This window comes from Trematomus bernacchii, unplaced genomic scaffold, assembly GCF_902827165.1.
Source record: "Trematomus bernacchii unplaced genomic scaffold, fTreBer1.1, whole genome shotgun sequence".
NCBI classification, from domain to species: domain Eukaryota; kingdom Metazoa; phylum Chordata; class Actinopteri; order Perciformes; family Nototheniidae; genus Trematomus; species Trematomus bernacchii.
Window position 1 is genome coordinate 12,814,167 of NW_022987973.1, and position 27,075 is coordinate 12,841,241.

At 39.6% G+C, this 27,075-nt stretch overlaps 1 protein-coding gene across 3 annotated transcripts in view; it reads right to left on the reverse strand.

Moving 5' to 3' along the window:
- Positions 1-4,894: 4,894 nt before the first annotated feature.
- The window catches only part of LOC117471727 (protein diaphanous homolog 3-like), a 161,513-nt gene continuing 139,332 nt past the window's right edge, over positions 4,895-27,075 (reverse strand). For 2 of the 3 annotated variants that reach the window (XM_034116926.1, XM_034116924.1), the window contains one exon: positions 4,895-6,403. In XM_034116926.1, the coding sequence (XP_033972817.1) occupies positions 6,048-6,403 (356 nt within the window). In that variant the 3' untranslated portion in view covers positions 4,895-6,047. The remainder of the gene's footprint in view (positions 6,404-27,075) is intronic. The other variant, XM_034116925.1, reaches the window with a different exon arrangement.

Here is a 27,075-nt window from a genome sequence, read left to right on the forward strand (position 1 = left end):
AGACCACCTTTGGGTGCAAATTGTATGCCCTTCTGACTAGGGTTGAGTGTTAACAGGGTGTTAATACTATGCTTTCAGAGCTCTCTACATAATGTGTGTCTATGTTGGTAATTATAGCACCAAGGGTTTATTTATCTATAATACACAGTGTGCCTGTTTTGACTTGGATCTTGCATAAAGTAAGCTTGTGCGTATGTGTTTGTGTGTTTAGCAGGGACAGCAGTTAGCCAAGGTGCAACACCTTTTCTCTCATTAGACTTACTAAACAGGATAATGATTCCCCGGAGAATCTGTCTTCAACGCTCCGCTTGCCCTGTCACTCCCTGCACCGTTATCACCATGGTGATCAAAGCCAGATGTGCTCACTTCTGTTTCCGCCAACAAAGTACAACTGCACTGCTTATAGTTGTCACTCTGCTCAGTGCCACAGCCCTCAGGGGATCTACTACCGCCATAGAAAGAAAAACACACCGCAGATCCTCTCCTGGAGTGTCACTCATTCTTCGATCGAAAAAATAGTCTGTCCGATGAAAGACAACTTTCATTATGTTGTTTTTGTTTTACTACAACTCCAAATAAGGTATGGCATTTGATATGAAAAATTCTGAACCTATTTCAGATGACATTTTTTTGTTCTTGGTTATTATTTCAACACATACTAATTGTACTTCATCAGAACATGAGGTACAAATTATTAAAAGAGATGACCATTGTCTAAGCTGATGTTTTTAATCTAATTTGCACTATTATTGACTATAGTGATCCGTCTCCTCTTCTATATTCCTTTTGAGTTCATGCAGGCTGGAAGTCTGTCTCCACTCCTGCAAGCCAGACTTATTTAACTATCAAGAAACAACCAATAAATATAAATTTGTAGTGACTGCGCACAGAATGCTTCGACAGATGGATACCATTCAGCTGTTTGAAGAGGGAATAAATCAGAGCATTGGGACAGATAGTGAGATATTAAATATCTGTTGAGACATTTTGCATGATTGCCAAATATGTGCTATTTGTTCGAAAAGCGGCGAGGGATGAGTATTCTGTCTTTCTTTTTTAACAACAAAAACATCAAAAAAATATCTCTGCGAGACAGAACAACAAAGACAAAGAAGTGAGGAAAAGGCCAAAATGTACACTGGTGTAATACAACAGTGATCAAAGAAATACAGACAAGACACACATCAGAAACACCTGCAGGGACAGATGGAGCCCAGCGAGGAGGATAGAGGGCTACACTGCTGCAACAGAAGGCTGCAGACAGGTATGGGGGAAGAATAATAAAGAAGGTAGGAAAAATCCATTGTTGATTTAAGTGTTCAACCACAAACACTGCATAAGCACTTTGCACAGACATGAACATTTCGTCAGTCTGGTCTGATCTATTAACGGGAGAGAACAATGAGAGCCAGATTTGTCCCTGAATGACACTATTAAGGTGTTGGTTTACCACCAGAGCTGCCTCCTCTTGGATCTGAGCCCAGCTACAAGGTGACTCCGTCTCTGTTCAGTGATTAGTCAGGTCCTGCCACATGATGCTCTGTACTGCAGCTCCACAATGAAGCACATGTTAAAGGCAAAAACTCTGTTCTCCGAGCACTTCAATTTATTATAAGTTGAGGCTAAAAGTTTTGGGAGAGCTCAAGGATTTTTGGATTGATAAACAGGGCAATTGCTACAATTTTTCTTTTAGATCCTAAACGTTAAGACAGTGGGGCTTCAAAAGACATGGAGGAATGAGGGTTATGTGCTAGACTATTTGTTTGCTGGGAACAGTTTCCAGACAGACAACATAGATTCTAGGAAGAAATGGCAAGGCACACGACCTCTCTACATTTGAGTTTTTCATCTCACAGACGTATGATGAAATGTGATTTAATTTCAATCAATAAGCAGTCCACACAGGCAATGTGACAGCCCACAATTCACTCGCTGAGCTGCGATTGAAAGAATCCTGTTAGGCTAAGTGAATTTGCAACAGTCTTACATGGCTAACTACAGTGAATGTGTGCAGTGTTCGCACAGTAGTGTGACTGAACGCCTCTAGAGTAAACACTGACACAGAACTGAAGCTGCTTTCACCATGTAGCCTGTACCAACAATGTGAGAACATCATGCTTTGTGGATTGCAAAAGCTGTTGTCAGTGAGCGTGATTCAGTCAGCAGTAACATTTCCTCGTTTGGCAAGGAACATTTGAAGCATTTCAACATATCTTTGTAGGAGACAGGGCTGGATGGCTACTTTCTCCCTAACAACTCTCCATAACTGTGGCTGACACCGCAGCAGTAGATTAAAAAATGATTCCGCCTAACAACCTGAAAATAGAAAGTGATTTTTGCACCATAAAACTCGACAACATGATGTATACAGCCAGTTATAAATACAGCAGAGCTTTGACTCTTGGGGAAAATAAATAGTGACAAATCTGTTGATCTGCTCTGTACTCCCCCCCCCTCCTCTATGCATTTTAACTTCATCTCCAATCAAAGAAGACCAGATTGCAATCTGCTACACAATATGTTGAGCTCCACTTTATTAGGCCGACAGATAAACCTCATGGCTGGAACACAGGCCTGTGAGTAATGAAGGCTCCCTCAGCATAACAAGATCCTACCCTCCTTATGCGCTCCTTCTCCTCTCAATTTCTTTTGTCTGTGAGTAGAGCTGGTCATTTCCACACTTCCCTCTCAAACACAAAGGCCTGCACAGATGCTGTAAGAAAAAGTCATTCTTTTTTTAGAGCTTGACGCAAGCAGGCAATTCAAGATGTATTGTCAAAATGCATGCAGCTCCAGGCTAATACTGTGGAGAAAATGTACTCCTGTCCTGCTTATTATTTCGTGTTATCAATTAGGCAGTTTTCTTACTTGACCCACCCAAACGTCATAATGACATCTGATGGGACAAAGTTTTCTCTAAATGACTCTACAGGGCACATTTCTGCAAACATGTATTAAATGCACTTATTCTAAATCGCATGAAAATCAGAGGCAGTAATCAACTTGTAATTGTCATCAGAAATGTCCTGTTAACCAAAGGAGAACACCTACACACAATCTCAGATATAAATATAACATTCGGGAAACTGGAAGATAAACTATATTCGGGGACAGAGAAAGAAAAAATAAATTCTCAAGAGGAAGAAACTAAACAAATGAACTCCGAGGCGCCGAGGCAGCGGTCTTACAAAAAGCTGACGCACTGAAGGTGACCACACAGAGAGCCATGAGAGGTTTCTAAAGAAAGTGATTTGATTGTGAAACGCGTACGCTGCCAGCTCCAGCGGAACCAAGGCCACAGAAGGAGCAACAACAACCCGACGCTGTCACCAAACCTCGGGCTGCATCACCGGAGTTTGTCTCTGCCTCGGCTCCAGAGGGAACGTGGAGTTGCTCTCCGTGGGAACGAAGGTTTTCACCAGCTGCAGGATTGTACAAGCACACCTGGTCAGAAAGTGTGTCATTTCTGTCTACATTATAGGTCTACATTATATGGGACTATTAGATTTAATTTACTATACATGTATGTACAACTGATTTATATCAGCAACTGAAATTAAATTTTAAGCATCAGTTTGCACGTATAATTTAAAGCAGATGTGTGTCTCTGTAGTTAGCGTAAAGAAGTGGAATTATTTACCGAATGATTTAAAGGGCTGTAAGAACATTTTTATCTTTAAGAAAATGTATAAAGAAAGCATATTTAGACAGTATGAAGTTGACTTTTGATTGTGTGTTGGTTTTATGTTTCAGTATTTGTAAGCAACTGTAACTGAAAGAATATTGCTTTTATTTTACTTTGTAATGGTTAATTCATTTTTTTGTAAGAAGGGGCAGGTCAAATAAGATTTTCTTCTCCCTGCTCCTTTCCACCATGCACTATACAAATGCAACCAGTATAAGGGTACATGTTTTGTTTTAAAATAACTGCCATGTGTGGAATAAACAAATAAAAGAAAATGTAAAAACAATATTAAAGAGGCATATGTTCAGCACAGCGCCTTTTTTAATGTCTTGTTTAATTAATAAATGCCAGTGATAAAAGTTCACATGCTTTTCACAAGCATCAGGTGTTACTTTTATTTAGGAAATTTAACAATATACAGATGCACAGACCATAATAAATTGGGCTTTTTTTTATTGTGTGTACACATGATAATGTAGAGGTAATGTTATGAGCAAATCCAGTCATTATATAGCAGTTTGTGAACTGAGTAACAGAAAAACTTCTACAAGGGCACTGCGTGTATGGTATCTTTACACTGTTCAAACAAGTCAATACATTTTAGAAGAGCCCGATTATAACATATATAAAAAGTGAAACAGAGGGTCATACAAGTCAGAAGTCAGTGATAGTGACCACTGAAACAAAAACAGAGAGACATGTACACTTACCGTGATCTCCCAGCAGCACATCGCCCTACTACAGCAGTGATGATACAATTATGAACTGAATATCGCACTCACACAAAGCTAGGCCGAGTGAGAAACAGTTAAGGTGAAGAAAATATTGTGACGACTTGAACATCAGTACAGGAGAGTTTTGACACAGATGCTCTGAGGCCTTTGCACCTGGATGTTTTCATGTCATCTCCAATAAAGCGTCTGTTTTTCATCCCCTTTCAACTGCTGCTTACTAATTCCAGATATATCTTCATGACAAGTAAAAGCATATACAACTGAACTGAAAGCTGGATAAAAAAGTCATTTTTCTTTTTAATGAAGTCGTATACTTGATCAATGCATATTTCTAAGGCAGCCAAAGCAGGGGCGTGATCTGTGTTTCTACACTGAGAACAAAACCAACATTAATTATTGCTAACGGCAACACAAACATTGTATTAATTTCAGTCGTGCGTTTGAAGCTTTTGTAATTTATGAAACTGACAACAGAAAATGTTTCTTTCTTCAGTTTATTGCAAATGGGACTATAAAAGTGAGCAAATAAAAGGTACAAATGTGAGTCATTTTGGTGGGAATGTAGGAGAGAAAAAGCAGCATCAATTCTGGTTACATTTTGGATGGAATAACTTGTTTTTTTCGTGCCACATTGTGAACAAAACACTCTCCGATACTGTTCCCTTTCTGCAGACTTTTCTCACTGAGATGTTCTCACGATCAATGACAGAGACAGATATAGTTCAATCAAAACCAACTTCTTAAAACTGTAACACATACTGTAATACAACCATATGTCATTACTTGCATCTTTTGTGTTTTTATATTTATAGTTTTATAGAATACATATTTTTGGGATTTTTTATTTTTAGATAATACAAACAATGCGATCAATGCTTTGAATATAAAAGACACCCCATCACAGGATGGAAAGGACTCACACAAGAACACAAAATGAGAGAGGATAATAATTCAATAATGAAAGTAATAAAAGCAGAAATTAGCTTTACGTTTTTTAAGTGTAACATACATCGTAAACTAAACTAAAGGTAAGACAAGATAATAGGATAAAGGTTCATTAGCATTTTTAGGAATCAGCTGTAATTTATTTGGGAAATTGCATAGTTCTGGATTACAAAATAAGTGCTTAGCTATGTCGCATGTTTTACTTTCTGAGTATGAAGTTTTATTCAACTTTTAAGGAAGATATAAATGATAGCCAAGAGCTTTGGGTAGTGCACTTTACAGGATCAGGTTCGAGAGTGTTTTTATTCGATCACAACTTTTGTAATATATTATCTATTTGAAGTGTCCTTCTGTTTGACCATCTATCTGAGCTTGAACAACTGAGTGATTGATGTCTAAGTGTTAAAAGCTTGGTCCTCAAATGGTATTTTTATACAAACATATGTTCTATGAAGCTCTTAAAAAGTATCTTTGTTTGGTTAGCTACAGTGAATCTAAATCTTAAATGATTTGCCCTGCTACTTTACACCTCATAAATCCTTCATAATCTTTATTACTAAATGTTCTGCTTTTTTGATGACTTTATGAAGTTTAATCTTTTTGGTCACATTCAGTATGTTAATATCTGCAGGTACAAACAGCTGTACATATTTGCCAATTCAGAGCTAATGTGAAAACAAACCTCACAAGGCCCTGAGTTTGGCCAGGAGAGCCTCCACATCGGACTCTCCGTTGGAGCTACAGCTGTTCACCGCAGGAACAGTGGAGGACAGCAGAAGGGACGGAAGCTCTTTCTCCACCTCCATCTCTTTCTCAGTGCTCCTCACCGTCTCTCTGTCACCCGCCCTCTCCCTGCTCAGCCAGTGGCTCGGAGCCGGGTTGTTCCTGTACCTGCGGCCCGCCTCCTTCGCCCGGGCCGAAGACGGATGACCCTCAGAGTCATTGTGGGCCTCCTTGGGAGGGGGAGCTTTCATCACCGCTGAACCTAAATTCATATTCTGCCGAGAGCGAGACCTTTGTAAAGGTACCTTGTTGTTTTCTGTGAATAAAAACACAAAGAGACACAGCGGTGAGCAAGAAGGAGGAGAGCGAGGAGAAGAGACTGGTTTTAAGTGAATTGAAGCAAGGGATAATCTGATTAGAGATTGAATTACAAACAAAGAAAGAGAGGAGAACGCTTATTTTTTTTTTTTAAAGCAAGCAAGGTAAAACAAAACCAAAATGGAAACACAGAAACCATTAGAGAAGTTTAAAGAAGCACTTTAGCGGGCGAATGCATAACAAAACCCAGGTTCACATATACACATGAGCTCAATGTGCACACTGTTAGTCTGGATGAATACACATAACAAACACACACCACAGAGGCGTACAGCGTGTATACAAACACTGATGAGGAAAGATGTTCTGCAGCAGACTGTGGCATGCAGCAGGCTCAATATGATGAAATGGATACTGCTGATCAACCGTAACAGAAACTCAATAACATGGTGCGTCGCCCTTTTCCAATCTCCCAGTCTCTTTCCTTTTCTCTTACATGACACCCTGCCACCCGGCTCCAGCCTCCCCTGATTCCACCATCATCATCATCCATTCTCCTTCCTCCGCTCTTCATCTCAGCGCCCTGCTCCTACAGTAGTCCTCTTCATCTTTCTTTTTCCTCTTACCTCCCCCTCCCCTCGTCCTCCTCTCCCTGCCTCCCCTCCAGTTTCCGACTTAAAACACACCCCCAGACAGACAGAGGAACAGAGTGACGGCCCGGATCAGACCTACGTCCTGAATTATAATCCCTCTGAGTAGATCTTAGACTTCATCATCAGTATGTGTGCGCTGGAAGGAGAGGGTAAATCCATATTCATGTGACCTTGAGCGGGAGGCTGAGAGGAGTGGCGCGAGGAAAGACACCACCGCATTTAAAGTTTCCTGAGCCTGAAATGTCTGGCAAACAGGAGTCAAACACAGCAGAGCAGAACAGAGCGACCCGCTCTGTCAGCCAATCGGTAATGAGTTTGGAGCGTGGCCAGTCAGTCATGACAGTGTGTTTTATGGGCCACGCTGACGAATGACAAGGAACGTCCCTGAACACAACCTCTGACAAATAAATAAGGATAAAGGGAGTAAAGTGAGCAGACAGGAATGACCCGACTGCAAAATTAAGCAAAGAAATCCAGCGATCACACGCACACACAGACTCTGGCACGTTCACACAAAGGCTTGTTAGGCAAACAAGAGGCAGTGGTGGATTTTAAAAGGATGAAATGAGTAGAGTGTGTGGCCTCGTTGCTGTGACTGAACATTTACCACAGCTAGAAATCCAAGTCCCCCCTCATTATCTCACTCTCTTTTCCCGTTGTCGGAGTCTACATTTTTAAAAGAGGACAATTACTCCCCACTGTCACTCCTCTTGCTCCACACTCCCCGATTATGTCCTGTTCCTCTCCCTCCCTCCTAAAACCTGTCATCTCCCCCCACAGGCCTGTTGCTTTGTGCTCCATCAGGCGATGCACCACAAACACACATTTCCTTTACAAATAACACAATGTTGTGAAAAATATCAATTGTGGTGACAGCAATTTGCATTTTAATATCTTGTTTACACTTCAAAAAGAAACCAAAAAAAGAAATAGAAAATACAAGCGAGTATAATCAGTTTTTGTCAAATTTCAGACATCTTTGAATTGATGTTTCTTTTAGCATTTATTAGCATTAATTATAATTGAACTATTTTCCTGCTCGGCATGAACCTGTAACGATTCACTGGTTAGGAATAGAAATAATTGTATCCAGACATACATACAGACAGACTTCAAAAGGAAATTATAAAACCCATATTTTAGAAAAACCTTTATCTTAAAGTGCATTTATTTTCTGGCCTTCAGTGGTGAGCGTGATCAAAGTCCAGCGAGTTCAGTTTCTTCTGACACCTCCTGTGACACCTGCTGCCTCTTCCTTTGAAGCCTTGCTAGCTTCTCAAAATATGCCTTTATCTAAGCTGTTAAACACGTCTGGGATACATAACATGCCTCATCTCCCAGGTTGTACTCTTTTAACAAGCAACTGACACTGGTTTTATAGAACCAGTCAAGTGGCTTGTGAAGACAAAACCTTTATTCAACACATGCTGTGATGGTAGGGCTGTGCATTTATCCCTCTCACTCAGACACAGACTTAGATACGTGATGGGCAATCTGATCAAAATATCAACTAAGAGAAAGTCTATTTAATTTCTACTTCACTTTGAATTTCAACTGTAACTGAATGAAAGTGTAAAAAAATGTGACTGCCATTAAAGGTCTGCTATTATGCTATTTTTAGGCATATATTATGGGTCTCAGATATATACAAATTAGGGCTGTCAAGTTAACGCGTTAATAACACCACTAATTATTTGAACGTGCGATTAAAGCATGTGTATTTGTCCTCGGCCCGCCCCGTAGTTTCAGAGCCCAAAGGCTTGACGTTGTTGTTGTTGTTAATTGGATGGTGGGAGATTCTAGCGAGAGATATGGATACAAGAAAGGTGTTTTAAACAGCAAGCCAAGCACACAGCTGATGCTGACAGCCCCGCTCCTGCCGCTCGCTTGCGGCAGACCACGCTTGAAAGTTTGCCGGGGAGACGCCTGGACACGTCTACGAGCAGCAAGCTTTCAACAGCGATAGCTAAATGGGTGCGCTACCCATGGTGGCTACAGCTTGCAGGACAATTAACATTGTGGAGGACGAGGGGCTGCGTGAGATAATTCGGATCGCATCCAACGTGTCGACTGCACATCACAGCGCATTATTTTGACCCACAGTGGGAACTTCAGTCTCATGCTTTGACTGTTATGAAGACAGAGGAGCGGCATTTTGCCGACAACTGTAAACAGGCTTGTCTGTTTGAGCAACTGGCTCAGTGCAAAGAAGTACACAGGGTTGGGAGAGAGTGAAGAGAGAGAGAGAGGTTCCAGGTTGTTGTGTTGAGAATATTCAGGAGAATATTTGTCATTGTTCCAATGATAATAAACAAACATTTGCATAAAGCATATTTGTCCACTCATATGTTGATAAGAGTATTAAAAAATATTCCTCTAAGGTACATTTAGAACAGATAAAAAATGTGAGATTAATTTGCTTTTAATTAATCCTGCTTTTTTACACATTCTCTCTCTCCAGTACTGCGTTAGCTCTGAGTGTTAGCGGTGCTTGCTAATGTAAACAAAGACCATATTACGTCCAAAACACATCAGGCATTGTTTCTGAAGGCAACTTTCTGATAATGCCGTGGGTCGGCATTGCCGATATTACGTCATATCGGACGCACAACTGGATCAGCTCCGTTGTACCCCCGTTTTTAGAGATTTGGGTACGGAGCAAAAGAGAGAGGGTTTTGTTTTCTGACACTGCGTGAGTTCCCTGACACACCGGGGACACTTATGTATAAAATACATCGAAAAGTGCATTTTGCATGATAGGTCCCCTTTAACCTAACGTCTTATTTCAGGTAGTAAGTTCAAAATATCCCCTGAAAATTATATCTACTGCCACACTATCAACTGTTAAAAGAGTACTGCACTGTCCGACTCACAATTGATGGTTTAAAAACTGATGCAGCAGAACAATAGAGACTTTCCTATTCCAAACATTCTCTTTAAAATGTCGAAACAAGGCACCTAGTAACATTACCTTCAATTAAACCCAATCACTGACAGTTTAGTCAAGAAAAAACGTGTGTTGTCCTGATAAAGGTTAATGTAGCCTCCAGCTGTTATGAGGACTGAGATACGTTTGGCTAGCTTATTCTATCTCCCAACCTCCAGATTTCTTTGAGTATCTTCAAAGTGATAGTGTTCAGCCCACTACCAATGCCAACTCGAGTGGAATTATTGGAGATAATGAATTAGATGTAACGCAAAGAGTTGTAAGAAGACCTTGATGGAAAAACATGGGTGGAGTTAACAATAAGCAGTGACAAAGAAGGACAACATTTTGGACAGTCCCCAAAGGGATGCATTTTTCATTTAAAAGTTGGCAACTGGGATATTGTTTACTGCAATTTCAGGGTCAATGTCATCCATCTGAATCCTGCACCAAATGGGTCGGCTCATTGTAAATACAATTGCTTATTGCTTCAGTTATCACCTTTGACCTTTGAAAGGCAAGTTGGGTTTGCTGTTAACTTTGTTGGTAGCTAGCCTCGGTAGCATTTCTTTAGGAAACCTTTGCCCTTTTTAAGTGTAAAAGGTATTTCTTTATACCATCTGTGAATAGCAGCAAAAAGGAGCTCACATTTCCCCACATAAGATAATTTGCTCCACCTATATTTGCTGCTTCAACTGATGCAGATGAGCTTTTATTCATCTCTCTCCTCCCTACTCCTATAGATGTTAGTAGGCAGACAGGCTTAGGCAGGGAGCCTCAGCAGATAGACAGAGTGAAGTCTGGACTGCAGCAGTGTCTTTTTCTTTCACTGACTGTCAAAGCTTCACCACCTGCCACCATTGTGGTGACAAATAACTGATCTACATGATGAGCTGTTAAGAGATTGGAGAAAATCAGTCAACACATGAGAAAGCCAGGAGATTGGTGTTTTCTGTATGTCTGCAAAAAACCAACACAATACGATTGTTCTAAACGACCAGTCTGTCACAGTCCTCAGTCTGCTGCCTTCCTTAACTTAGCTGGAGGCCAGCAAATAAAACAAACTTAAAAAACTTAAAAAAACAATTATGCATGTAGAGAAGCCCACATACTGAGCGTGTTGTGTCTCTGCTTGCTCTCAGCTATTCTGTATAAAGTGCCTCTAAACTGAGTCTCAGAGCACACTGCCTTTTAACCAGCTTCTGTTGCTGGTTCCGTTGCATCTTGAGAGGAAAATCTCAAACAAAGCAGACAAATCACTGCTCTGATGGTTAGAGAATATCATCAGAATTTCAAATGGGCCCATGGTGGTTTATTAAATGTCTGATAGGGTGGCATTTTGTTAGAATGTGAAAGGCACTGTCCAAATGGTTTCTATTTCTCTCTATCTGCAAATAACTGCAGAGAGGAATTCACATTTTCCTCTTGTCAGATCATTTAGACCATTTGCATTTTCCACTTCTAATACAGATGCAGATGAGCCTTGCCTCTCATCTCTCACTCTCTCCCCCTCTCTAAACTCTTATGAAGTTTTGCAGCATTTGATCAGAAGAGAGCAGTCATGCAGACTCTCGCAGAATACAGGCTTTTTTCTCTGCAGAGTGATTGACACAACAAGTTGAAATTAGATAGATCAAACAAACCCTTCAACGCCCGCCGTGAATCACAACACATCTAGTTTGGCTTGGCAGTTTGCTGCATATTCTGTCTAATTATGACTTTAGGTCCGTATTTTTGAATCTACAAGTGGAAAATCTGTGGCCAGTGTACTGCATAATTATCAGGTCAAAAATATGGAACAAATATTTCATTTTAAACGAGGATTATGCAATGATTACTTTCATTTTTGATTCAGGAAGTAGGGATGCAACTCACAACTGCCTTTCATCTAAAGGATGACTGCACATCACCACTGAGGAGGAAAACACACAAGACTGTGTGTGTTCTGTGCAGTAGGGAATCTATGTTTTATGGTGATTGTGTATAGAGGAAGGAGACGTGCGGAGGACAGCTATATTTAAGAGTCGAAAATGTCTGGTGTCATAAATGTGTGTGATGCTCCAATGTCCCCCCAGTGAGCCTTGTAAAAGATAAAAGCTAGCAGACAGCTTGTTAGCTTGCCTGTGTGCATTAGGCTGGCTGTAATTAAAGATCATTACCTGGCAACACACCAGTCATTGAAGGTTTGTCCCTTGCTTGTTCGTCCTAGTTGTGCTGAGTGCCCTGCCTAGCTTCTGGTTCACAAGGAAAAACAGGATACAAATAAGGAGAGGCAAGGAGCAATGAAAGGAGAGTGGAAAGAGGATGAGGGAAAAAGGATGACAAGATAGGGAACCTCAAGACAGCGGCAATGATTGTGATTAGGACTAGAATAAATGGAGTACAAAAGAGACAGGGAGTAATAGGGAGACAAAGGAAGAGAACATAAGAGGTGTGGGATGGATTGTTGAAAGAGCACTATAATAATCCGTGTAGGTAATGCAAAAACCAGCAGTGGTATAGGTAACTGAAAGCCTGTCCTGCTCTAATGCATATCAAAGTGTTTTTCCTTTGTTGAGCCGTGATTTTGACTCACCCTCTCCTCTGTCTCTCCTCTCCCTTATTTTAACAACCCAAAATATCTTTGCAAATACAGAAAAATAGATCAAAGTATTAGTGAAAAAGCAACATTATTTGGAAGCCTTTTAGGCTTTCATTGCTGGGTGTGGATTTTTTTAGCTTTCTGTCCTTTTATATGTTTTTATTTCAACACAACAATATATGCTTCATAATGGGATTTACTTTGGGGAGCTCGGTGAGGCTTGATGGGCTGTTTGGGAGAAATTAGGCTGAACGACTTTTTTGATAATTGACCATGTATTTTATCTAGCGAAAATGAAGAACATGAAGATTATTTTCGGTTTTTTTATGAAGGTAGAAAGATTTTGAAAAGATATAATTGTGATTGTGTAACAGTAATTCCCTCTAACGTTATCATACAATTATGCTCAATTTCATTGAAAAACATATTACAATAATTGTGGTTGGATATTTGCAAGATCTGCACCGAACAAAGATTGTATTTCTAAGTCTTTAAACATAATGCGTACTCGGGAACATCTCTGCAACACAAAAATATATATTACATACAAATAGTATTTTGACCTTCAAAATGCATTTACCATATTGATATTAAGATAACATGTTGCTTAATAGCTCAGCCATATTTTATATGATTATAACTTAAATATAATAGATTTTGGGATTGTTGGTTGGAAGAAATACAAAATCTCATGATGTCACATTTAGCTCTGGGAGTGATTATTACATTCATTATTACAGACGGATTAGTTTAAAACAAAAGTAATATTTTTTGATAAAATAATCCTTATTTAGAACCCTAAGGGCAAGCAATACATCTTATCAAGTGTGCCAGAAATATTTGTTTTGATTTAGTGACAGTGATGATCAGCAGTGTTGGCCCTTCACAATCACCACTTTAACATAGGTCATTTGTGAAAGATTTAAGCACATTTGTATCATAATATTCTGCTCAGGTGCCTTTTGAATAATGATCACACCATCAGAGATACTTGTATTTGTTTTAAAACATTTGGGAGACAAATGATGCCGGTGTTTCAAGTGTAAAATCTCTGAGCTAAAAACAAACAAGAAATATAAAAGGTGACAAGCACACCCTAATAGGTAATCTATGAACACAGTAAGTGGAGCCTGGATAACAACCAGACTGGTTAAAAAGAGAGTGGGGACAGTTTCTTGACATTTATAGGTCACCCTTTATGACTCACCTACAAACAAATCCATAGTGATCATAAATATCATTTAAGTGGATATGGCAACGGTTTGTGCACAAGCAAAAATGTGGACATAAGGGAGACACTCATAAAGACACGTCAACACATTTATCTTTCTATTCTTGAGCAGACATGATTGAATCATATTAACATCAAGGGTAGATGACAAAGCGAGTGGGGAGTGGGCAGGGGTGTTGGGGTGGTTTACCCCTTAAAACCAAAAAGGGCAACATGGAGGAAATGAAAGGGCTGAGCTGGATGTCCCTCAAGTCTTCTGCCCCTCAGTGTGAACCCCAGCCACTGGGAGCGGCAGCCAAGCATGACATTACGTTAGCACGCCTTGGTGCTTCCAACAATGCCTCAAAAGTGAGCCTGGTTCAACTGCCACTAGTGCTGCCATGCTATACACTCTGCTGGCTCACGCTGCACAGGATGTTCTTTTGAAAATACAAATAAAATAAACAATAGAAATTGTCTATTTTCTGGACCACATAATTCACCATTCCACTGTCAAGACTAGCAACGTGACATTTACCAATGCATCACAGATGTAAAACAGTTATTGCAAATTCATTCTAGTGGCTTTTTCCGGGTCTGTCTTTGACTGACAGCCAATCTTCAATGAACCCAATATACTGTATATGTAACTATGCATCATTCATGGTTACATAAATGCTGGTAACGCAATTAATGTCACAGAAAACTAGTATGCTCATTATAATGTAGTGGCTACTGTGTTTACCATACACAGACCAGATATAATGACACTATTGCACTGTGCTTTTTGGGGAGAATAAATACAACTTTAAGTAGTAGTTGTTACCAGCTTTAAAAAAAATAGGATATTCCAACAAATAAGGACTTGTCTCGCTTTTAACTTCACTGCCAACATAAATCTGAAGAAAAAAAAGCAACATGATGTTTAGTATTGTAAATTACTGATCTCAAGTTTTACATCTCAGCAAGTTATTAAAATGCAGTCATAATCCTAATAACCCGCTGTAACGTGCCATGGTCAGTGATTATACAAATGTGCAGCATGGATTTAATGGGGTAAAAAATGCAAAAGAATCTAGAAAAAAAGAGGTATGATCCTTACAATATAAACACATCTGTCTGCCTGTATTACAAAGAGGATATACACCTGGCAGATGGTTGTAGCAGCCCGGGCTCTTAGTCCTGCTTTACTCTAATTATACCTACATGCAGGGTAATGGACTGAGAATGTTTCCTCGTACAGGGACAGCATCCCTTCCTGGGCTTTCTGTGTCTCTACTCTTTCTCCCACTCTCTCAAACACACACACGTACACATAAAAGCAGACATCACACACAAACCCAGCGAGACAGCCCGACAGACAAACATCAATTTGTTGAAGTAAACACATATGCACAGTCCTTTTCTAATAAGCATTGGCTATTTCACCGATACAGGTGCACAGACAGTGCACTCTGTTGCCTCCGGCATGAATTAAACATGTCTTGGTCTCAGGCACTGCTACCTGTTGTTGTTTGTGTGGCTACCGCTGGTAAAGATCCACAGCAGCAGCAGTCTAATGCATATGTATTTCCCCTCAGTGGCTTCACACTAAGTAAGGGTTTCTATTAGCTGCTTTCTCCAGCGTGTACACCTGTCACATTGGGAGAGTAGAATATTGATTCGCTGCTCGCGAAAGCATCCGCAGACAGACAAACAGACAGAAACACATATTTGTCTGTTAGCTTTCAATAAGTCTGTAACATGGATTAATGAACTGGTGGACTGAGAAGTTGAGTTGTACACACAAAGACTGCAGTGGATTATGCAGAACCTGCATTATTCATCTTTAAAACATTTTCAGCTTCCTTTTAAATTCCTCTACAATCATATAGATTGTGTTGAATTTACTAAAAACTCAGAACTATGTTTAACGTTAAATATGACTACAAATAAAAATGTTAAGGCAATGTATGTTTTACATTGATTTTCCTTTCCTTTGATTGATTTTTCATTTGCCAACATCCAGGTAGGAGGTATAACCAGTACATTCATTATAATGTCATGTATTCAAGCTTGTACAGGTGGGAATAACTATAAACACCAATACTTTGTTGGTAATATCTGTATCCTAAGCATCAATAAAATGGTCAAAGGCCGAAACCTGACATTGAATACTTTGTTGGATTCTTAATCTTGTTTCTTTGATTTTTTGTTATTTAGATATAACATAGTATCAATTTAAGGCAGTTGTATTTCAGCAAAGGTTGTTGTTAATTCTTGAGTGATACCCTTGAATGTTTGTTTGGCAACACCAGTGTATTGAAGCAACCCAAGACAGTGTCACACACTGTCATGACATCAAAATGTGATTTAATATTTTAAACTCCAAGTGAAGACTTCCATTCTTTATCCCTTTTGTAGCCTGTCTGAGGTGTTTCTTTGTTTCAGCTGCCAGCGCAGGGCTTGTGTTTAACACTCAGGCCGACTCTGACAGCTCTCAATATGCAGGGCCAGTCCTGCCAAACAGACTTATGAATTCCAAACAGCCCGGAGTCATGCTCCATATTTCATTGAAGTTGAATATTTAAAAAGATCAACCCACTCAAAACCCTATAAAACCTATCGTTCTGGGGCCTTGTGTCCTAAAAATAAAATCGCATCTGCCATATCGCATTACAGACAGCCACATCAGCCTCCATCTCTTAACCATTTCCCTTTTTCTGTTCCTTTCTCTCTGTGACAAAACCCATCTGGAAACCAGCTTGTCTCCATCAACACAGGTTTTGCTCTCTCTCTCTTTCAAACAACCGCACACTTCTTTCTTTATCTCATTGGCTTCCTTATTCTCACTCACTGTCTGCAACTCTTTTTCCTTTATTGCTACGGTAACTCTCACCTTTAAGCTTTCCTTCAATCTCATCTTTTCTTAGGGAAACACACAGACCACCATGTAGGAGGGATTGATCTTTATATCCTTCCTTCAGCACAACGGACCCGGTTTCTTGATATAAAAATCGAGTGAAACAGCTTGGGATTTGACAGGAAGCAGAACAATTGAGAAAGACGGCCAAGCGGCCTGATTCTGACAGAATAAGTCACAAAGTGATACGCACTGTGTGAACAGTACGAGGTTAACCCTCAACATGCTCATAGCAGCTCTGGATAGGCATTGTTTGGGTATAACATTACAAATTACATAAAATAACACATTTATTTAGATATTTGTTATGTCATAAGCATATTTTAAGCATATCCATTACACAAATTTGCCTAAAAGTGCATTCAATGAAAAGGTTGCTAGCAAAGGGAAAACAGTGGGTTTATATCAGAGTGCACAATGTTGCCCGTGATATATTACATTTAGTTCACTAACTAAGAATGCAGTTCATCATGTTCTTTGGTCAAAAGCCTTGCTATATTTCCTGCTTCCAAAAGATGACTCCACTTTTGTGTAGAAAACGTCAGTCATCATTAAGGCCCTCTGTCAGATATTTGAATTGACCAAAGCATATTTAAGACTTTTCACATTTTTGTTCATAATTGAACTTGTGTTCAAAAGATGCCAGTATCATGCTTATTTCCGAGTTGATTACAACTTAGATCGTAATTTCTAAATAATATTGTAAGTATAATACATTTTGACACAAATTGGTAAACTATAATGAATATTCTCCAGAATGTACATGAAACAATTCCAAACTTTGATAGTCAAAGATAATTAAATGGTTTAGCTTTAGAACATTTCTTTTTTATTTAATTACTGGTTCATGTTGCACCCTAGTTATGCCAAATTGCAGTATTTGAATGTTTTGATTGCATAGTGATAGGATGAAATATCAGCTTAATCAAAAATGTAGGTTAAAATGACAATATTTATGAGGACTATGCAGACCTACCGATACACAACAAGGGCTTATATTTTATCTACACACTGAAATGTACGATATGCTAATGTTCTGCTTCCACTTGATTTCAGATATAATCTTTGATGAATAAACATGACACACACATGCAAGAGCCTGTGGGTAGAAGCCACCCACCAGTTGGCAGGGAACAAATTAGATCAAATCAACTCGTACAAGAAACAGAATTTAGAGACAGGCAAAGCATCAGGCCAATATGGTGTAAGACAGAGTGATGGTGACATCAAATAAATAAATAAATAAATAACTAAATAAATGTAATATAACATTTGTACATCTTGACATTAAGGGCTGTCAGGGAAGCGAAACAGTAGTCAATATATGATCAGATAACTTAAAACTAAAGTGACGTCTTTAAGTGTTTTTTTTTAGGCCAAATATCCCTGCTGTATGATGGATAAAGGAAGAACACACTGCTGGTGAAACACAAAGCATGTGTGTTAAAATAGCAGGTTCTTGGTGCTGTCATACTGTGTATGCAAACCTAACAATTAATATAGCTGCTTCAAAGTAACAGCTTCCATAGAATGGATTGTGCAATTGCTGTGAAAAACAAGAAAAATAGTTAGGCTGAGACAAATATGGATTTTCTGAATTCCCTTAATAAAAAAGACAGCATCAGGAAGTGAGTCCACATCCAGACTTCAAAACAACCCATCACAAACTGAGGGGTCACATCACAGGCTCTACATGTATTTCCACAAACTACTGTATGGCTGAAGGGCTTTTTAAGTGCTCACACACACTAACAAAGTAAGGGACTGCCTTAGCATCAAGTAGCCCCAGAGGAAATCCTGAATTGGCAAAATGTTCTCTGCGTGTTGGCCTGTCTCCTCCTTCTCTGCAGTTTGACTATGTGAGTCTTCGGTGAAAAGACAGCGAAATTCACAAGGCACCACCACAGTGCTTTGGGGCTAATATGGCCATGCTCTCCTGCAACCATGTTATCCCACTGACATATCAATGCAATTAGAATCATGGCTGTGTCCCAGTGAAGGTCAGCTAGCACCCCTCAGACTCACGCAGAGAGTAACAGAAAGACGGTAAGAGAGCGAGGGAGGCAGCCAGAGAGGAAACAAATTAAGTGACAGGGCAGCATGGCTGAGTTTAGGTCAGCCTGTGTCCAAGGGCCTCTTCCTCCAACGCTTACACAGCCCTGGCAATTAAAAATACATGCTTCAATGGTCTATGCCACTGACGAAAATACAATGATACACACAACCCAAACACACGTAAATTGACATTCAGCAGAGTGTGTGTAGCCAAACGCATGTCAATTTCATATTCCATATGCACTTAGGACTAATGGCTGACCAGCCTTGTTCAAATCCATGAACCTCTAATCAATGCAGCAGACAAATGATGCAGTGAAATATGAGGTTGTACACATCATGGCTTATGGAAACATATTAGCCCAATCACCTGGAAAGGTATGGATTTGCTCAAAGGAAGCAGTAGTTCATCACACCTCCCGAGTCCTCTGCAAGACACATCAGCAGGCCAAGGACAGTGGTGTTGATGAGATTGGACCGTATTGATTTTAATCAATACAGGGCTGCACAGAGGTGTGTGCCCTCACCAGATGAGGAAACACATTTGAATAGTGAAGCTCCAATTTGTGGCCAGCTGTTAGCAAACACCCCTAGGGATCGCTTTTAGCTGAGTGGGACCTGTAGCAGTGACCTCAGTGTGTGTGTGGGTGCCTTAGTGTGTGAGCGCGAGGTACATGTGTTATTAGAGGCAATAAATGATTATTGTATTATATAAAAAAATGTCTCACTGTGTAGGAAAATCCCATCACTGCTATAGTACATTTATGTAATTTGTGTGCATGTGTTGATGGTTTAGCACAAAAGCAGTGTTAACAGATCTGACCTAAGGGAGAGTGCAGGGCTTTACTGTAAGTGTGTCATCCATCTCATTCCTTCTGAGAGCTCCCATGGGGCCCATAGCAATCTACGCTCAGACATGCTCTATGTCTCGGCCATAGACTCAACGGCTGTGTGGACAATAGAATGGGTTAATATTGTCAATGGCTGGCAGAGGGTCTGCAGCACGGGAAAGCTTTGACTATAGTATAGAGCAGCTTGAAATGAAATGTGCACCTATCCATGCATCCACATTCAGACTATACACAAAGTACTGCTGACAATGTGCTTTCCTTACACACAAATACATTGTTTTGCTAGTTCAGTGGTCATGTTAAAGGTGGGGTAGGTAAGTTTGAGAAACCGGCTCGAGATACACTTTTTGTTATATTCCATGGAATGCTCTTAACATCCCGATAGCAATGAATATCTTAAGTGCTTTGACAAAAAATCCATAAAAAAAATTTCATCTGTGGAAGCCGTAGTACTGTAAAAAGCACGACCAATCATTTTAGCCGGCCCGGCTAAAATAACTGGATAGCCTACCTGCCTGTCAGCCTTCCATCTGTGCACAAACTTATCTCGTGCCCTCATTGGTCATGTGCGCGTTCGTGTGTGTTGGAGGAGGGGCTCTATAAGGAAGTGGCAGATTTTCTCCGGTTGGGTATTTTCAAATTCTAGCGATCTCGAGCCGGTTTCTCAAACTTACCTACCCCACCTTTAACCTTGCCCAACAGAATCATGTGGAGCAGAAAGTGTTTGGGTAATTTGCTTCTTTGTACATGGTCACACTTTAAATCCACATTCACAGCTTGCTCGTTGATGAAAACCTTGACACACACACACACACACACACACACACACACACACACACACACACACACACACACACACACACACACACACACACACACACACACACACACACACACACACACACACACACACACACACACACACACACACACACACACACACACACACACACACACACCACACACACACACACACACACACACACACACACACACACACACACACACACACACACACCACACACACACACACACACACACACACACACACACACACACACACACACACACACACACACACACACACACACACACACACACACACACACACACACACACACACACACACACACACACACACACACACACACACACACACACCTTAATGTCTAAGATACAGCTGCATTGATTCAAACTGCTTGAATCAGGGCAAAGCCAGGAGGGAATCGCAGCTGAATCAATGCGGGCATTTCTATATCAGAAAAGCCTGATATGACAGGCATATATTTTTTTTACCCTTCTATTTAAAAAAAACAAAACAGCTAATAATGTCTTTCCCTTTGTGTGTTGCTCTCTATATCTGCCAGTTTTGTCAGCTCAGTTAGAGTTCAGAGCATGTGTTGACCACCCCTTGTTCAAACGCGGAGGAGGTACAAAAACAGCTTTTTGATTCGCTGTCCCCACACAATTTACAGAATTTGAACATTAAAAACATTTATGTTGAAACTGTGACTCCACATGAATATAATTTCGATTAACAATTCAAATTCAACATTTGGCTGCACATCCTACAGTACTTTCAACTAGATCCAGCTCAAAAGGGTTCTTCCAACTTGAAGCAAACTAACTGAATCTTTAGGAAATTGAAGCATCACATGGGATTGTATCAATAGAGGTATAATTAAAGATGTGTTTAATTATTTATGTTATCAAATATATTACTCTTCATCTAGATGTGTATTGAATATATTGTCAGAGCAAGAGATACACAACTGTATTATGAACTTGCACAGTTGTGCCATTTGTTCAACACAATCAGATGTACAAAACACTGTTTGTTTTCTTTAATCAGCCAATGAAAAGAACAATGGCTCAGTGTGAGACATCAGAGCAAACAGGAGCGCCTGCGGCACAATCCTACTTGTAATTATCACAACACCAATCAGCAAACGCACACCAGACAAACACAGGAACAAAGAAGAAATTGAGGAGGAAACAAACAAGTACATAACTTCAGAAAAAGACAATTCACCATGACAGCATGTAACACCCTCTGTCTGCGAACAATCAGGGATGCTTGGGAGCTTTTGTCTCTTGCTTGTATTGATCAGACAGGAGATATAAAACAGCTGGGCAATGTAGGAATGTGTGTGTGTGTGTGTGTGTGTTCTGTCACTTTGGAAAGTTAGTTAAATGACAGTTACTTTTAGATATAGTTGCCTCATTATGATTTAGCAGAAAGAAAGTCTGGCCAGGAAATGCACTTACATATTCACCAAAAATACAAATGACATCCTAACAACATCACCAACAACAAACCTAGAAAAACATTACCCTCTAAACACCCACTGAAAGGAAAAAAAACAACATCAAAAATTGTTACTTTTTTTGATCTGCGAGAAATGTGTTTTGCATAAGTAAAAGCACAAACAGATAATGACTGGTGGACCTGCTGTATAATGGCACAGGACACTGGCGTGAAGCAAGGTATTTATAACGAAGACACCAGCCCAGCCTGGGAGTTTTGCGTTGGTAAAACAACATGTCACATTAATACATGTAACACCATGCTCCAGCAGAAGCAATTATGCAAAAATGCAGAGGAATTCAACTGGTTGCACCCTGAGAGACAAAGCAAATTCTCTATAAGTTCTAACAAGCGACAGGTGTTTAAAGAGGAAAACATCTAATTAGAGCACAAATCCTGAATGTTTTACATACTAAATGTAGTAAATGCTAGTAGTAAAAAAGACTTATTACTACCCAAATGAAGATTAATAAATGTTAGTCAGTTTTGGCTATATTGCACAGCTTATCACCTTGCTGTGGCGATGCAGGTCAAATAACATGTCCCTTCATCATTCATCATCATCATTATTCAATTACTTCATCAGGCCATTTTCTAATCTCCAAACTAGATCCAGAGTCAGTGAGTCTAGACCATTGATTACAAACATGGGAATATAAGATATATCTCTTAGTGCTTTTTGCCTGTAGCTTAAATACATTTATTATTATTATTGTTTTGTAAAACTTTAGAGCCCAATTCACCTAATGTATAAACTGTAGTCGAACATATGGACCGCTCGAACATTACACTAACATTTGTTATTATTACAAAATTCATTCTTGATCAAAAACAAGCAGAATGTCTAAATATTTGTTATTTAAAAGTAGACATTTATGAAATCTAAGATTTATTAATACTTAATAACTGCAGCAAAAGAAGTACAGTATTGGTAGTTATTGTGTTTTATTAAGTTTGCATAACTGTTATAATAAGTGCATAATAGCTAATGCTTTTGCTATTGTGCATGAGCTAGCTAACATAGTCCAGCACCCCTCTGCATTCACCATCAAATATACAAGTTTGCTGCAGAGTTTACTGTTGAGACAATTGGGTTCAAACTTTTCAGGGGCTAAAGAGGGGACAAAACTAGGAGGATAAAAAAAAATAAAAATAAAAAACCCTGACAAAAGTTTCATTTAGCAAGAACAGCCGCTCGGGATGGACAGAGACACTATTCTCCATTACACAACTAAGTCTAGCATTACAACATTTGAAGCGGTCATTTGAATGTAAAACGTAACATTAAGTTGCTTTAATTTAAATCAATGAATTTTGTGAGACCTTTAATTGTTAGAGAAAACTGATTATGAGTTATGAAGCGACAGAATGGGATGGGATGGGATGGGCATGCATTTGCTTAAAACACACCTATGACTACAGTAGTCACGTCACTGACACTAGGCTGTAGCTCTGGGCAAGCACAAATACAATTTATTTTGCGCTGATTTCATATCTGCCAAACCACTTGGCGAGGAAGCCGAGCCTAAATTGTTATTGGAATTGCTCGAGTCTGGACATAATCAGACATCTCTAAAACCCAGAAGGAAGATAACGGGGGAAGAACCAGCTTACAAATCCGGTAAGAACCTAAGGTATTATCCTGGTGTACAGCATACACATTAAGCACTGGTCTGCAACATAAATCTTGTCCAGCTATAGATACATAGACAATTATAAATAAAAACACTAAGCACAGTTTAAAGTCTGGGTTAAAGTTAGGTACTAATGCAAAATTCAGCAGAATGGCAAGTGTTTGATAAGACAAGACAACATGTAAATGATCTGCTAGTGGTCTCTCTATCAAGACCATAACAAAAGACAGATTCATTGCAGTCAGCTACTATCTATAAGGACTCTTTTCTTGTTCACTATTCAGGAATTATTCTCATAGGCTCGCAAAGTTAGTTAAGTCTTAACACCTGTGTATCAGACCCAGCAGTATTGTGCTTAACATGTTGACCTGTGAGGTTGTGTATAGCAACATGATATAATGTCTGGGACACAAAACTTGCCAAAGTGGACACAGACGTACTGCTCATTTTGAAACCTGCCCTGTGTCCCCCATGTCGTCAATTAATATGATGTTGGAGGCTTTACAAATGACATCCATCAATGTCTGCCTCTCGGTCTCTAATTAAAGGATTAGCTACAAATATCTATTTCTGAAAGGAGCTGGGATGTAATCACCAAGGTCTTACCAGAAAACTCGGCTGAGGTTTATATACAGTCTTACAGGCAGGCATACCTGGAACAGAACCAGTGCAATCAAAACAAATACCTACAGGAACAGGCTGCTGTAGGACGCTGGATGATGACTACTGATGGTTCATGCCATAGGTGGAAGAAAAGAGAGCTTAGCGCTTAAGTTTTTCATTCAGCATGTACACAGTCACTGCGTTGAAAAACCCCAGAAGACACAGCGGAAGAAGAAAATAAAGCCGCTTGATTGCGATGTGAAACACATACCACATACTATTGACGTATATGTTTTCCTCTCACCATAGCAACAGAGACTATAACACCCCTTGTTGTTAAATACCAACCATGTGCAATATGTGCAATATATATATATATATATGCCGTGAATAACTGTGCAATATGGCTGCAACATCTTCAGAACTGTTACAGGCTGTGTATTTTGTAATTCTTTAAAAAAAAACATGTTTTATCTTTAATATATATATATTTTTTTATGCATACTTCTTTGTTAAACATTAAGCTTTCTTTGGCTCTTTTCTGCTGTAACAAATGTAAATGTCCCCTGTGTGGGACGAATAAAGGTATTCTGATTCTGAACAGGATCAAGACACCTAGTGCCTAGTACACAGCTGTAGTATATGAATCCTCTCCACCCAACTTGGATCTCATTATAACCTGATTAGATGGCCTGTTTGAAAACAGCTGTAGACATGCAACATTAGTATAATCGCCCCAAGACACAGACAGGCATATGCACACCATGCTAATGTCTTCTCCACTGGGGCTCCTGCTTCAAAATACTGGTGGCATTTCAAACATGACTTTGACATATCCTGACATCTCCCTTGTTACTACTCCGCCTTTATCCTCTCTTCACCCACTTTCTGTCATTCAGTCGCAAAAGGACAAAGCACCTTTGTGACAAGGGCTTTAGCATAGTCTATTTGGCATTTGTATATACAGAACCAAAAGCAGAGCATTGAATCCTCATCACATTTTTGCTTGACTGCAGCTGTACAGTAAATGAGGAACAGACAGAAAAATGTATTGTTTTATATCCTAAAGAGTTGGGATTATGAATATGGCCAAACAACAATGGTTTAAGAGGTAAAAGTTTTAGCCAGTGACAGCTGGTTGCTCTACCTTGAAGGACATTAAAGGGTATTGAAAGAGAGAACAAGAAGACTCAGTGGGATCAAATGAACAAGCAAAAAGGGAAAGCAGGGTCGTCTGAATGATGGAAAGAGATGACTGGAATAGGAAAAGGGAAGCAAAAAAGTGCACAGCCAGAAACAGGGCAGGCAAGGAGAAAAGGAGAGTGGGATTTATTTTCACCTGTCAAAAGCACTTAGGGTCATAAACACATACAGAGCTTCTGCCTTCAGGGTATTGGGACAATATTGGTCCGTTTGTGTTTGTGTGTGATGGATGATTCTTCACATTTATGTAGTTTGTCATCAGGGTGTTGACCATGTCTGGACTCAAGCTGAATCTAATCCTCCTTGAGAAATCACAAACTTGCGGCCACCAGAATACTGCTTGTCGCTGTAACATTGGTGCAAAGGTAAATGCTTCTGGTAGCACAGTGGCCACCCATCCACAAACAGAGGATCACTGTTAAACCACACTCAACCTTACTTTTCAATCCAGTATGTCAGTCATGATTTCCAATAGACAACTGCTCTTTGAATAATCTCTCCACATCCTTTTTATCTTGGGGAATATACAGTAAAGTGAACCACCATCTCTACACTTACTGCAATGCTAAGTGTGTGCTCTTTCTTGATATTGTCTTGAATACTTTCTAATATTATATAACTGTTGTTCTTTTTATGCTATGTTTTAAACTGGGGTAAAATATAATAGTTGATGCAAACCCAGTCAAGACCTAAAAGCTAAAACTGATCCTTTCTTCAACTGTGGATCAAAGAACGAAAGCTATGTGTCTGAACTGTGCTTAGGCTTATTAAATAACATCAAGCTACTATAGTGTTTGTGTGGATAGGACTCAGACAGGAAAATGAGTTGATGACGTAACGTGTCGTTTGAGCCTCCTGGGTCCCTAACCCTCTACACAGAAATGGCCAGTACCATTGGAAAACTGCAACGTTGTCCTCCTTTCACAATGTGGCCAATTAAGGGTAGCAGGGAAACGTGAGATCATCTGTCAAGAGTATGTAACAGTGTGTGTGTTTGTGCCTGAGAGAGAGTGAGAGAGAGAGTGAGAGAGAGAACTTGACAATTACAAACAGGCTTGAGGAAATGAAACTCGAACCGCAGGTGTTTTCTGTAATTTGTCATCCACTGTTGCAAGTAAAAGATGCATTTGTGCTGAGTGTATTGAACAATATGCAAATCTTGAGTCAGTGTAGAGTTATTCTTTCTGATAGGAATAAAAGCTGCTGTTAAGCAGTAATAAATAAAGACTGCAAATCCACCTCAAACAATTACTCCTTTCACCCACCTAACTAACTTAAGAGTAAAAAATAGACCCAAAGCTGTCAAAACGTGTGTCTAACACCCAACACACAAGGGATGTTCATGGCAGTGCAACCTATGATTATTTGAACTACAGATTTGTTTGCAGCTTAGTTCCTTGATTGATTTACTTATCTTTGTGTAGGTAAATAGTCAAATCAAATCAAATCAAGTTTTATTTATATAAAACTTGATTTGATTTGATCAGTTGATTCAGTAAAGACTGCGGAAAAACGTCCAATAGGATTTAAATTGCATGAGTTGTTTGAGCAACAGCCCAACACTTGATGTTCAATTTACCATGAAATAAAGAAGAAGCACAAAAGATTCATATTGCAGAAGCTGAAACAACTTGGGACAGTTTTAAACATCGCAACGCTTCAAAAATGTAGTTACAGATGGAGCATCTTATTTCAGACTCCAGCATACAGCTTCCTGCCTACTACCAGCCAGTTACCTGCCTAA